Source organism: Lontra canadensis, unplaced genomic scaffold, assembly GCF_010015895.1.
Source record: "Lontra canadensis isolate GAN:19392208 unplaced genomic scaffold, GSC_riverotter_1.0 scaffold3, whole genome shotgun sequence".
NCBI lineage: Eukaryota > Metazoa > Chordata > Mammalia > Carnivora > Mustelidae > Lontra > Lontra canadensis.
Genome location: NW_022630997.1, coordinates 25,091,650 through 25,106,470, shown reverse-complemented (window position 1 = coordinate 25,106,470; position 14,821 = coordinate 25,091,650). Strand labels below are relative to the sequence as shown.

At 39.7% G+C, this 14,821-nt stretch overlaps 1 protein-coding gene across 3 annotated transcripts in view; it reads left to right on the top strand.

Annotated features, from left to right (window-relative positions):
* Positions 1–14,821, top strand: part of PCGF5 (polycomb group ring finger 5) — a 115,271-nt gene that overhangs the window by 56,953 nt on the left and 43,497 nt on the right. For all 3 annotated transcript variants that reach the window (XM_032836630.1, XM_032836639.1, XM_032836622.1), the window contains exon 3: positions 9,676–9,772. In XM_032836630.1, coding sequence (XP_032692521.1) covers positions 9,676–9,772 — 97 coding nt within the window. The remainder of the gene's footprint in view (positions 1–9,675; positions 9,773–14,821) is intronic.

Below are 14,821 nucleotides of genomic sequence, written 5' to 3'. Positions count from 1 at the left end.
AATCTCTTCCCTTACCTAAGTTGAAAATGTAGGCTGATCTCTGACTTGACCACAATAGGACACTATAGGCCCTAGAATCCTGCCTCCCTCTATAATTCCTAACCCCATGTCCTTGTTTATTCCATAAATATTTACTGAGCACCTTCTCCTCCAGGTACTATACTAGGCACCCAGGACACATGAGGCAGCACAGAAGGCAATAGGGAAATCATAGTGTATTGTGGAAGGTGCTAAATGCTGTAAAAAAAAAAAGAGAGTCAAGCTGGGTAAAGGGAATTGGGCTGCCAGTGAGATGTTACAATTTAAAATAAGCCTATGTTCAGGGTAGACCTCATTAAATGACATTTGAACAGACTGAAGGAGGCGAAGGAGTTAGCTAATCACAGGTCTGAGGGGAGAATATTTCAGGTAGAGGAACAGCAAGAGCAAAGGCTCTAAGGAGGCACGTGCCTGTCAGGCTGCGAAGTGGCCAGGAGCCCACTATGGCTGGACGGTGAGGAACAAAGCAGAATTGGGAAAGCTAATGGGGTGATGTGGGCCCCAGGCACAGTGCACAGTTCTTGTGGGGCCATCATAAGGATTTTGGCTTTTACTCTGAGAGAAATGAAGACCCAATTCAGCAGGGTTTTGAGTGGAGGAATGACATGATCTGACTTAAATTTAAAAGGATCATTCAGACGACCATTGAAAATGGACCTGTTAGGAATAATTACAATAAGCCAAGCAGGAGGTAGTAATGGCTTACGCAATGTGGTGGTGGTGGTGGGAAAAGTGGCCAGATTCTGATTCTATTTTGTAGGCAGAGTTGTATTTGCCAATGAACTGTCATTAAGAAAAAGGAATCAGGGGCCTGGGTGGTTCAGTGGGTTAAGCCTCTGCCTTCGGCTCAGGTTATGATCTCAGAGTCCTGGGATCAATTCCCGCATCAGGCTCTCTGCTCAGCAGGGAGTTTGCTTCCCCCTCTCTCTCTGCCTGCCTCTCTGCCTACTTGTGATATCTCTCTGTCAAATAAATTAAAAAAAAAAAAAAGGAATCAAGGATATCTTCCAAGATTTTTGGCCTCAGGAATTTGAAGGATAAAGATATCATCAAATCATACAGGAAAAACTGAGGATGGAAGATCAGGTGGCTATTTTTTGGCAATTGAATGTCAACTGTGAGACATCCAAACAGAGATACCGAGTTGGGAGGTGGACATATGCGTCTGGAGTTTATGAGCATATGGTTTGTCAACAATGGAAGCACCAAGGGAATGAGTATAGATTGAGAAGTTGAAAGACTGACCCTGAGGCTTTAAGAAGGAGAGGAAGAGGCATGAGTTAGGAGAAAAACTGCTTATCCTGTCAAGGAGGAGAAGTCAACTAGATTGGCTGTGTTGAGTAGGGGGCACTGAGACTAGACCTCTAGGTTTAACTACATGGAGGTCACAGATAATCAAAGGAGTGGTGAGGAGCAAAAGTCTGGATAGGTGTGAGAGGATGGAAATTTCTTAATTTCCTGGTTTTGATAATTGTACTATGATTATACAAGTATTTAACCTTAAGGTAAAGAAGGTGAAAAAATTGGAAAGAGCGGTGCTGGGGAGTGAGTGAATGAGTGTATTTCACTCTGAAATGGAGTGATAGCTCACAAGGGAAGTAGGGTCAACAGAAGTTTTTTAGTTTTTGGTTTTTAGGATGGAAACCTATTATTGAATATTGTTGGGAATCTCAGCAAAAGACTAATGTAAGTGAAAGGGGAGAAGCACTGGAGCAATGTTCTTGGGTCACTGGGAGGGGTCTAGTGCACAGGCTGAGACTGGCTTTAGATAGGCACAGGAATGTTTTAGAGATAGGCAAGAGCAGAGAGTATAGATGCTAGTAAGTAAATAGATGTGGCAGTATGAATTCTCTTTGTTTCAATTTTTTTTCTTTTTTTCCTTTTGCTTTCAGTAAAAAGGAAGTGAGGTGATCAGTGGAAAGTGAGGATGGGGAGGAAATGTTGGGGATTTGAGGAGAGGAGAAGGTATGCAGTATTAGCAAAGAGCCTAATGGACTTGGGGAGTTGAGTGTGACTGCCTAGCAGATGCAGCACCCACTGGTGTTCATGGTCAAGAATTAAGGTGAGAGACCAATCAGCATGGTGCATGCGTTTCTCCCAGTGTTCTGCTGTAATTTTGTAGAAGCAGAGTATGTAGAGAGTTGGATTTGGCCAGGGTGTAATATTTTAAATGAGCCAGGTCTGCTCATAAGAGAGAGGCAAAGAGGTGAAGTAAAAAACAGCAGAACTATTCAAGAACATGTGTAAGGAAGTGATTATTTTGATTGATCATGAAATTTCTATTGATAAGGAGGGGGGATGAGGGCAGCCCTGGACTGACTGAGCTACCACCAGACTGTATCTTGACCTTGGTGTCGTACTTGACTCCTTAAACCTGACTGTGGCAGTGGGATAAGCTTTCCAGCCTTTCTGAACCTTTTGGTCTCCTGGTCTATTTGGTCTAAGATCCCGCTACCATGCTTAAATCCCAAGATTCTATCCTGACCCTGTTCAAAAAACGCTGCTGCATGTCCCTCTGTCCTGTAGAGATGATAATAAAGCATTCTACTCAATAGAAAGGAATGCTGTTCTTAATGTTCTCCATGAAATTGCAACCCATGTAAGCCTTTGAAAGAAATGTGCCATGTATAACAGAGAAAGATGTTCGTTAGTTCCTTATGTAAGTAAAATCAGAAGATACTGTCTCATGGAAGAAAATTACAGCTATTCTGGAAAACGTTTATAAAAACGTCAGTTTTACACATTAAGAATATGTATCAAAAGCAGGAAACTGATGCCTCTTCTCTTTGCAGATGACCAGGATTTACTTACAGACTGTTAGCAGATAATAGATAAATGTTTCAAAGGCAAACTGTATCAAGCGAGTGCTATCAAGAAGGGTATATAAAGATAGTGATGTGCTTAAGGAACAAAGGAAAAGTATGCTTCTATGTTCAGATAAAACTAACACATTCAGATGTTTTTAACAAAGGAAGTCAGCATTTGATCATTTTCAATAAACAGGGCATGACTAATGAATGGCTACACCAAGGACATGAAAGAAAAGAATATTATTGTTTTACTATCAGTGATAGCAGCATTAGTGCTCTTGAAGAGAAATTTGTGTAGATTGCTTTGTGTCATCAAAGCTGGGAAGCTAGCTCTCTGATACAGAAGAGACGTGGGTGGACCATACATCCAAGATAGCAACAACAAATGGTCGTACCTATTGTGAAGAACCCCCTCCACCAAGAATCTGAAAATAAGGGTGTCTGGGTGGCTCAGTCAGTTAAGTGTCTGACTCTTGATTTTTGGTTCAGGTCATGATCTCAGGGTCATGAGATCACACCCCGCCCTCTGGACTCCACCATGAGGAGCCTGCTTAAGATTCTCTCTCTCCCTCTCCCCTACCCCAACTCTCTCTCTATCTCTCTTCCCTCCCTCTTTTTCTCTGTCCTTCTTTCTCTCTCTCCCCCTCTCTAAAAAAAAAAGAGAAAAAAAGAATTCGAAAATAAGGACGTAGGATAGATAGCCCTTGAATAGTTAAACTATGAAATCAGCAGATGATCATGCTTCAGAGCAGGTATGTGCAAAGTGATCAGGAAAAGACAGAACATGGTAAGGCCTAGACCAGTGGGACTGTGCTGAAATTATATTAAACATAGAAGTTAAGGAAGGGATGTATAATGGAGAAATGTTGGTCAATCTTGGACCCTCCACCCCAGAAAAAAAGTAATATCACACATGTAGAGACCAGCAGTTTCCATTCTGGTGAAGCAGTGTGTCATAAATATCATACTTGAATTGCAAGACTATCTCTAGGGTGCACATGGCTGCAGAGGATTAATACCAATACATGACAGACATTTCAAGTTCCATTAGGAAGCTCATCTGTTATTTAAGATGGACATATGAAACTAATCATAGTCTGATGCCATTCAATATATTGACTTTCCTTGGAGTCTCCTCCTCCTCATTTCACACTCATCCAGTGATCTAATATATAGTGATAGCTCACATGAACTGAATATTTACAAGTTCTCCAACACTCGTTTACACACTTTACATATATCATCTCATTTAATCTTCACAAGAACCCTGTGAGATAGGAGCCTTTGCGATCTCCCTTGTACATAGAAAAACACAAAGTAATTTGCCTAATGAGAGAACTGGGATTCAGATCCAGGCAGTCTGCTGCAAGATTATTTTTATCTAGAACAACTTTGTTGTACTACCTTGCTTCTCATGTAAATCTGCATTATGAGGAAAGAGTACATTAATCCCATTTTTTTTTTTATTACATCTTGTCCCTTGACAGTGATTTCCTAATGGTGAATAATAAAGTGACTTCTGACTGAATCCTTGGTCAGGTTTCCCCATTCTTCTTTGGCTGCCTTAGTGAGAGAGCTTTGCAAAGTTAGAATCCTGGAGCTAATCTCCCAGAGATTCAGATTTAACTGGTCTTGGGTGTGGTATACAAATCTGTTTTTGGTTTTTTTTTTTTTTTTTTTTTTTAAATCTCACTGGTGATTGCAGTGATTTGAGAATCACTGCTTTTTAAAAAAAATATTTTTATTGAAGAATAATTGACCTACAATACTGTTTTAGTTTTGGGTATACAGCATAGTGATTTGGTGTTCATATATGTTACAAAATGGTCACCACAATAAGCCTCGTTACCATCTGTCACCATATAAAGTTGTTACAGTAATATTGACTGTATTCCTTATGCTATACATTACGTCCCATGTCTTATGTATTTTATAACTGGAAGATTGTACCTCTGAATCACCTTCACCTATTTCATTCATTCCCCACCCCTACCCTCTTCCCCTCTGGCAACTATCAGTTTGCTCTCTATCTATGAATCTGTTTCTGTTTTGTTTGTTCCTTTTTTTCTTTTTAGAGTCCACATAAATGAAATCATATGGTATTTGTTTTTCTCCAGCTTATTTCACTTATCCTATAGGTCCACCCATGTTACTGTAAAGGGCAAGATTTCATTCTTTTTTTTTTTTTATGACTAATACTCTCTCTATATATACCCCAGAAAAAGAACCACTGCTGTAGATGATACAAGGCCTCTTATTGTATTAATTTGTACAACTACCTAGTTCAAATATGAGAAATGGTCAAAGGAAAGATTTGGTCTTAGTAGGCTTTACGCAGAAGTTGAATGCTGTTTGTGATGGGCTAAATATAAGCATCAGTTAAAAATATGAAATCTTGAGGCGCCTGGGTGGCTCAGTGGGTTAAGCCTCTGCCTTCGGCTCAGGTCATGGTCTCAGGTCTTGGGATCAAGCCCCACATCGGGCTCTCTGCTCAGCAGGAAGACTGCTTACCCCCTCTCTGCCTGCCTCTCTGCCTACTTGTGATCTCTGTCAAATAAAATCTTTTTTAAAAAAGTGAAATCTTAATGAAGGGACCAAGTGTTACGGACATTAAGATGTGTTGCATCTAGGTGTGGATTTTAGGCCTGGAGCTGCACAGCCTGAGGCTGGATATGGTCTCTGGTACACAGCTGGCCAGCTGTGGGCAGCCTGCTCAGGCACTCCAATACTGCATTTCTCATTTGCTAAAGGGGGTGGTCAAAGTCCATCCTAGAATCCATACAAAGCCTTGAGCGGAGAGCCTGATCCTTGTTATTGCTCAGTAAATGTTAGCACTTGTTTCTATTCAAGCGTTTTTCCAATGAGAGATATCTTTGGCAAGCCCAACTCCCTTTCCGACTCAGGTGTTTTCTTGTGGCTACAGCACCTGTTTGTAGAGTAGCTGGTGAGAGTGAAAACTCTAGTTGGTCTCCATACACAGTCTTAACCACAGAGGGGACTTTCTCAACGTCTTTCTTGGACCAAGGGAATTAACCAGCACAGCAGCTGAGCAGTTAGAAAGCTTGGTATTAAATCTTGAAGATATTTTAAAATTTTATTTTCCAGCTAATACGAACAAAATTATAAACTAAGAATCAAAGGTCAGTTTTGTAATGATGGGTTTTTTTAAGCATCTAAGGGAAAGCAAATCCTCCTTTTACTCCTTTTAGTTTCACTGAAATTCTGGCCTGAATTTTCTCAGGCTCTAATTCATATGAGGTTGTGCTTTACTTAACAGCTTTTAAAAGCATGTAATGTATTTTCTACAGTTATTTTTTTAAAGGAATAAATAAGCTGCTTAAAGGGGCTATTCCGTGCAAAATACTTAGCATAAAAGGAGATCTTATTCTACAAACAGACATTTTTAAGGTTCCCAAATTAAGGGGTAAGGCATTCTTTTTCTATGTATATATAGGCCTATAGAAATAAAATTAGAAAAAAATGTGTCACACAGACTGTGTTAGTTAAGAAAATGGGCTCTTGATTCAAACCCTGGCTTTTCTCACTTACTCAGTGATTTTTGGCAAATTTCTAAAGTTCTGCTCAGTTTCTTCAGCTGTAAGAGGCCTAATATTACCTATAATATTACCTATAATATTACCTATTACCAGTAATGAGGATTAAATTATTAAATAGTGTTGAATTAAATAAATGAAGCATTTAGAATGCTGTCTGATACAGCTGGTATTTTTATATAACATTCTTTTCCTTTGTGAAGTTAAAAAAATCTTTAAATTTTGACATAAAATTTGTGATTTCATATCAGAAAACCTAGATTCAAGTCTCTGTGCTGCCATTCATCAGAGTAGGCAGGTAACCTAGCCTGTTGAAACCTCTTCTTCATATTCAAAAGTAGAAAAAAGTACTGTATCTCAGGTGTTGGTGTGAAAAATAAATTCACCTCCTGACGGGGCTTTCTGCATCCCTCTAAAATAGCAGTCATTCAGTAGAAATAAAATGTGAGCCACTAATGTAGTTTTAAATTTTCTGGTAGCCACATTGTAAAAGCAAGAAACAAATGAAATTAATTTTAACATATTTTATTTAATTCAGTATATCTGAAATATCTTAACATGTTACATGTTAAGTAACATTTTAACATTAATATAACATTGATGAGATTTTCATGCTGAGTCTTTGAAAGCTGATGCACATTTTATACTGAAAGCACATCTCAACTTGAACTAGCAATATTTCAAGTGCTCAGCCACATGTGGCTAGTGGCTGCCATATTGGACAGTCATCTAGATCCCAATGAATATTCCCCGTCAGCATCCTTGGGCACTGGTGCTGCCTTTGCCTTAAGCAGTGAACACAGCCTTGTTCTTGAAAATGATGCATGTCTGGATGGATGAGCCTTTCATTTCTTCCTGCAGCAACCTAGATTAGTATATTAGGCCCTGGGAAGACAGGCTCCTACCCTTAATCTTTTGGCTGACCTGGATGAGGACTTGCTCTGGGCATGTCACGTGCCTCTATTTGGGCCAAGGCTGGTAGACAGCCAAGAATTCCTAAACCCTTTGAGTGTGATAAACATTTTGAACCACAAGGATCAGAGCTCCAGGGTCAGATCAGAGATTCAGGATGGGATCAGGCTTTGTAATACTCTTCATTCTTGCTTCTTATCTGTCCTTTTTTGCCTTCTTTCCCAAATTTCAGAGACTTATCTAGCGTCCTGGGAAAAGAACAAATACCAGCAATCTTTTAAAAGAATTCAGTTTCTCTGTTCTCCACTTTAGTATAGCTTACCGAGAAAGTTCTCCCTTCCCTAACACTGACCTTTTTTAAAAGACATTTAGAACGTTTTTGTGGCCAAGAATTGTGGAAGACAGAGGAAGTACTCTTATCTAAGCCCTTTAATTTTTAAGGTTTTCTGATACTGTCTTAAATCCAAATTTGAGAAGAATTTTAATGATGGGGTATTATCCTTAAAGCTATATGTATTGGTAAAAAGAGGTGGAGAAAATGGGATTCAGGTGTACTTATCCAACAAAAAAAGTCTCGTATGTCGGGGTGCCTGGGTGGCTCAGTGGGTTAAAGCCTCTGCTTTAGGCTCAGGTCATGATCCCAGGGTCCTGGGATCGAGCCCCGCATCAGGCTCTCTGCTCAGTGGGGAGCCTGCTTCCTCCTCTCTCTCTGCCTGCTTCTCTACTTGTGATCTCTGTCAAATAAATAAATAAAATCTTTAAAAAAAAAAAAAAGTCTCGTATGTCATCTTAGAAAGTCTTCCCCTGGCCAGCCTAAAATAGCCGCCAGGGCTCCACACTGTCTACTTTTTTTTTTTTTTTTTTGGAAATATCATGTGTTACTAAAATTCTTTGTTTGCCTTTCCAAATAGAATATAAGCTCCATAAAGGTATGGGCTTTGTTTTGTTTGCCTCTATATCCCCAACTCCTGGTACAATATATGGCCTTCGGTGAATGGATGAGCAAGTGAAAGGAAATATGAAGATACCTTCTGTGTATATACTAATGACTTTAAAATTAGGTAGCTAATAGAATTCTTCCTTGACTGTTGGTTGCTCTGACCAGTGTATATGAGATGCTCGAATTTTCAGACCTAATCTCAGAAGAATCCTAGTGTTTACTTTTGATCAATTGTTTAGATAAACTTTTACTTCTTTTAGGTAATGAGGAGGTAATTACTTCTTTTAGGGGCATGAGGAGAGGGAAAAGAAGTAGTTTGTAGTGGAGTTGAAAAGGGAGTTGGGGGGCACCTGGGTGGCTCAATTGGTTAAGCGTCTGTCTTCAGCTCTGGTCATGATCCCAGGGTCCTGGGACAAGTCCTGCATCAGGCTCCTTGCTCAGCAGGAAGCCTGCTTCTTCCTCTGCTGCTCCTCCTGCTCATGCGTACCCTCTCTATCAAATAAATAAGTTAAAAAAAAAAAGAGTTGGGGTAGCTGATCCAGTGGGTAAAAATTTCAGATTATACAGAGTAAAATAGAGGAGAGGGGAATTGGGATAGGGAATTAGATAAAAAAAAATTTATAGTTCAGGTGCTGTAAATATGTTTAAGGTTTTTGGGCAAGACAGTTGACATAGTAGGTAATAAAAATGTAAGGAAAAGGTGAGAGAGATAGCCAGAAAGATTTGTACTATTAGAGGAAGCATAGACTATATGGCCTAGTAGCCAAAAATCCACAAATCATATTTCTATTGTCTTTGTTTAGAATCTTTATTTAAAATCTTACTTATCCCTGTCAGTTTCTTAGTTGTTCTACTTTTCCTCTCGTGCCTTTGTACCAAGTTGATGCCACTACCCATACTTCATGCTCCGTGGAATTACAGTGCTTGCGAGCACAGACTCAGCATGTTCTGCAAAGGCTAGAAGTTCCATTGTAACTCCCCACTTGTCCTGGGAGCACCCTGCCAAAACAAAGTAATCCAAACATGTTGAAAACTCTCAAATTTTATTAAGAACTGTTTATGTTCCATTCAAAAGAAGTCCTTGCAGACTTACAGGTTATACCTCTCTTTGTCCTTCTTTAAATGAGAACTGTTGTTTTATGTAAATATACCAGCTTTTCCATGATAATATGAATAAATTATTTGGTTTGTGGATATATTTAAGAAAGCAAGCAGCAGAGTAGTATATACGTTTTATATAGTTAACTGTAAGCTTTGTTTCAATTGGTTTTGTTTGTTTTTTACAATGTCAGAATTTTAAGTCTTATAAAGTTTGGTTAAAGAATAGCATTCTGCCTGTAATATGCAATTCTTACAGACTATTTCTAATTACATTAAGTTCAAATAATGCATTTTAATCTAACGTCTTCTTTCTTCTTAGTCTGCAAGACTTGTATTGTCCAACACTTTGAAGATAGCAATGACTGTCCGAGGTGTGGTAACCAAGTGCATGAGACAAATCCATTAGAAATGTTGAGGTAAGTAAATGTACTCTATAGTTCATCAAAGTTATATGAACTCTTACTATATTGTATTATGCATCGTAATATTTGTTAGCACCTTGACTCAGTTAATACAGGTTTTACAAATTTTTTAATTTTCATCTTAAAGCATTTTGGTTCATTTTAAAGAATTTTATTAAGAGGAATTTAAAAATAAGTCTGTACATATTAGACATTAAATATTTAAGAAATATATTTCCAAATTTAAAATTATAACTTTATCTCAGAGCTACTTTAGTTGTAGTTATTTTCAGGATTTTAATATTCCGCACATAACTCTGCTTTTGTTGGGCAACATGGTAGTGCTGGCAGACATAACAGTGAGAGAGGCTGACCTTAGTACTATTAATTTTTCAGTTATATCAAAAAAGTATCCAAACATTAGTGTAAAACTTAAAGAATTTTTTTAAATGACTACCATTCACTTAAGAAGTATAATTATGTAGTTTTAAAGCTGAAAGTAGTCTATAAGATCCTAATCTAAACCTTTTTTTTTTCCAGATTAGGAAACTGAAACTTAGAGAAGTGACACAGCTTTTCCTAGGGCTTCAACAAGCACACATGTCATTTCACAGCTACATGCCAGATATTCTTACCACTAAACCCATTTACTTTCTTCCTACTTTTCCTACCATAGCTCCACCACAGATTAACTGTGTGATTTTAGGGAAGTACACATCTAAAAACAGCTAGACATTCTCTATTTAGCCCTTCTGCAACCCTCATAATCTGTGTGATGTTGCCTTCATTCTATAAATCTGGATTTGCAAGTCCTTTTTTAAAGATTTTATTTATTTATTTGAGAGAGAGACAGTGAAAGAGGGAACACAGCAAGGGGAGTGGAGAGGGAGAAGTAGCCTCCCCGCTGAGAGGGAGCCTCACCTGGGGCTCCATTTCAGGACCCTGGGGTCATGACCTGAGCCGAAGGCAGGTGGTTAACCAACTGATCCAACCAGGTGCCCCTGGATTTGCAAGTCTTACATTTCACTTTTTTTTTTTTTTTTTTTTTTAATATTAGTGCATGTCACTGGAGTAATTTTTCTGTAGGTAAATGTCAAGCACAGTGGTTTTCAAAGTTGGTCCCCAAACCGCTAATAGCTTGTTAGAAATGACAATTCTTGACCACCCCGCCCCCCTCCCCCCCGCCCCCCCCTGGGACTTGCTGATTCAGCAACTTGAGGGTGGAGCCCATTTTAGTTAATAGCAATCCTCCCAGGTGTTTCTGATAGAAGCGAGCATTGGCGAACCACTGTTCTACTGTAGTCTGTCGTCCTGATCTGTGCTTCCCCACCACTGGTGATTTTGCTTCTCCCTTTCACTCCCCCTGCTTATAGCAACATGTACTTATAGCAACATCTGGAGACGTTTTTGATTGTCATGTCTGTGTGGCACTGGTGGCATCTAGTAGGTAAAGGCTAGGGATGCTGGTCCCCACTGAGGATCCTATGATTCCCAGGACAGCCTCCTCCCACACCAGAGAGCCAGACCCAATTGTCAACAGTACAGGGGTCAAGAAACCCTGATTTAAGTCACTCAGAGAAGAACAGGGCAAACTCTTCCTCTAAAATTTTTTTCTGATGCTTTATCAAAAACTATACCAAACAGTTAATAATAATTACCTACTTCATTTGAAAGTGCTATGTTGGAAGAAAAATTAACTTTTGGTTTTGAGTGTTAGATATCTGGAGGGATCCAGTCACCATTTAATCAAATGTAATCCCTTGGCATGTAATCCCTTGGCTAAAGTATATCACATTTTTTAAACTTTTTCTTTGGAAATAATTTAAAACCCACAAAAAGTTCCCAAAATATAAGAAATGCTTATATTCTCTTTACCCAGATTAGTTTACTGTTAATATTTTATCCCATTTGCTTTATCATGCACATGCCTGCCTGCTCTGTTTTTTCTGAACCATTTGAGAGTAAGTTACATGCCTCATGGCTCCTTACCCCTGATGACTTTAGTGTGTATTTCCTACAATTAGAGATACTATCTTACATAACTACAGTGTGATTACATTGGTATAATATTTTAATCTATCCTCCATATTCCAGTTTCATCAGTTTATCTAATGATATCCTTTATAGTTTTTTCCTCCTATCCCACTAAAATTATTCTACAAAGGATGAACTTTAAAAGACAAACTCACAGAGATGATAAGAACAAGAACTCAGTATTGGCATGGGGATAACTCCTGCAATACAATGGGAACCATTGAAGCCTTGGGGTAAAGATGAGAAGGGATAGGAGCAAGAATGGGAATTGGAAAGCAGACTGATGGTAGTGATGGTTGAGCAGACCCAGGAGAGCAAGTCTGCTGGGAGGTGGCAGGTGGAAGAGCTTCACCAACAGGTCCCCCAGCAGGCTTTCTCTCACATGCAAACTTAGGTAAAGGGGTGCTGTGGGGGTCTAGAGGGGCCTTGGCTTCTGACTTATGCCTAGGGCTGGCCATACTGCTGCCAGCACATAAACAGATTTTGTTAGCGAAACATAAGGGGGACCTGTAGGTTCTTCAGTAGGTAACATTGTGTCTGCTACACAGCTACCAACAGATTTTCCTCCTACATACTTTCTCAGGAGCCATTGGAGGGTGTGCTGGAACCTAAACTGAGGAGGAAAGGAGTCTAACATGGGAGCGACATGCCAGAGGACGGCAGTTGTGCGGGAGGGTGGGAAAACCGTCTGTGTCCGTGCTGTTCAGCCTCCTAGCCATTAGCCACGTGCGACTCTTGAGCACTTACGATGTTGCTAGTACACCAGAGGAATGGAATCTTAAATTTTATTTAATTTAAATGAAACCTTTTTATTTAACTTAAATGAAACCCTGAAACAATAGGAAGACCTTTACATTAAATAGGACCTTACTGTTATGTAATTTCAAATTAAAATTACTAAACAAATGCATTGTTAAATATTTTAATGCATAAACAAAACATTAGAATTTTACACAGAACCTGTAAAATACTTTTGTTAATGTGCCCACTAGAAAATTTAAAATTATGTATTTGACTTCTGTTTCTACTGGACATTGCTGATACAGATGGTAGAAGGAAGATGGAAAAGGCTCTGAGGAATCATTCATTCACATATTTACTAAATGCCTGCTATGTTCAGGCATCATACTAGGTGCTGTAATGGGCAAAATAGATAAAGATTTTTGCGCTTGTAGGATTAATATTTTTGTGAGGAGAGATAGACAACAGAGTGTATAATGAATGACGTATATGGCACATTAGAAAGTACAAAAGGGGAAAAAAGGAGAAGGTGCTGGTGAAGGCAATCAGGAGTGCGAAGGGAGAGGCTGAATGCAATTTTAAATGAAATGGTGAGGCTAGGCCTCATTGGGAAGTAAGCTTTGAGCAAAGAATTAATGGCCATGAAGGAGTTAACCATATATAAATCTATGAAGCATGCCTGTTCCACATAAAGGGAGCAGCCAGTGCAAAGGAACTAAGTCGGGAGTGCATGTGAAACTTGTCTGAAGAACAGCACGGAGACCAGTGAGGGAGGGAGGGAATAGTGGGAGAGGAGGGCAGAGAGAGAATGGGAGTCGTGTATGCCACTGTAAGAATGTCCTCTTTTACTCTGAGTGAAATGGAGAGCCACTGCCAGGTTTTGGTTAGAGGATGGACATGACCTGGTGTAAGGGGATCATCTTGATGACCCTGTTGAGAATACACTGTACCTCGCAAGGCAAAGGCAGAAGCAGGGAGAGCAGTTAGAAGCTAATGGTGGTGATCTAGGTAAGAGATGGTAGCCGCAGAGGGCGCTAGAGATGGTTATATCTTAGATAGAGTTTGGAGGAGGATCCAGCAGGATTTGCTGGTGGGTTGGATATAGTAGAGTATGAGAGAAAGAGCAGACCCTGACCTGACTGGGCATCTGGAATAATGGAGTTGTCATTAACTGAAACAGGGAAGACTAAGGATCGAGCAGCTTTGGGGGAGGGGTAAATTGGGAATTTGGCTCTGGACATAATGAGTCTGTTAAACATTTCAGAGAAGAGCGCAAGGTGACAGGTAGATATCCAAGTCTGTGGTTCAGGGAGAGGTCTGGCTGGAGAGAAATACTTGATGGTATTCAGCATGTAGAAGGTATTTAGACTGTGAGACATGGGATGAGTTCACTTGAGGGAGTACAGAGAAAGAGGAGAGGACCAAGGGTCGAGCCTTGGAGCATTCCCTCATTTAGATGTCAGAGTGAGGAGAGGGAACAAGCAAAGGAAGCTGAAAAGGTCCAGCCAGTGAAGTAGAAGGAAAATCAGGAGTGAAGTTTAAAAGCCAAGTGAAGAATGTATATCAAGAAAAGAGAGTGATCAGCTGTGTCAGATGTTCCTGGAGTCAGGTAAGGTGAAGACAGAACTGGTGGTTGGATTTAACAACAGGAAGTTCATCAGCCTGGACAAGAGCACTTCCAGTAGAGTCGTGAACCAAAAACTTAATAGGTTTCAAGAAGGAAAGGGACAAGAATCATTAGAAACAGTGACTATAGGCAAATCTTACAAAGTTTCGCCACAAATGGAAGCAAAGAAATTGGATAGTAGCTGTTAGGAGAATACAGTCAAGAAGGTTTCTGTTGAATCTAATATAGGCCAAAAACAACAACAACAAAAAAAACAGGTATGTTTGAAGGGAATAGTCCAGCGGAGAACAGAAAGTTAATGGTAGAGTGGAGTGGAGGGGGGTTTGGTGAAACAATGTTCTTGGGTAGATAAGAGGGAATGGAATCTCCCAGAATAAGAGAGAAGAGTGGCTTTCTGTAGGAGCACTGACCGATCCTCTGTGTAGCGGCAGGCTGGAGGGCAGAGTACATGGGGTGCATGCGCTGTAGGCATGTACGGTGGTCAGAGTCTGTCGAAGTTTTTCAATGAGGAGAAAGTGTTTATCTACCAAGAGATAGGATTGAAAGATGGGATGTAGTGGTTTGAAGGAATTTGAAGGATAAAGATATCATCAAATCATACAGGAAAAACTGAGGGTGGAAGATCAGGTGGCTAATGGAGAGAAAAAATAGTGTTATCCAGG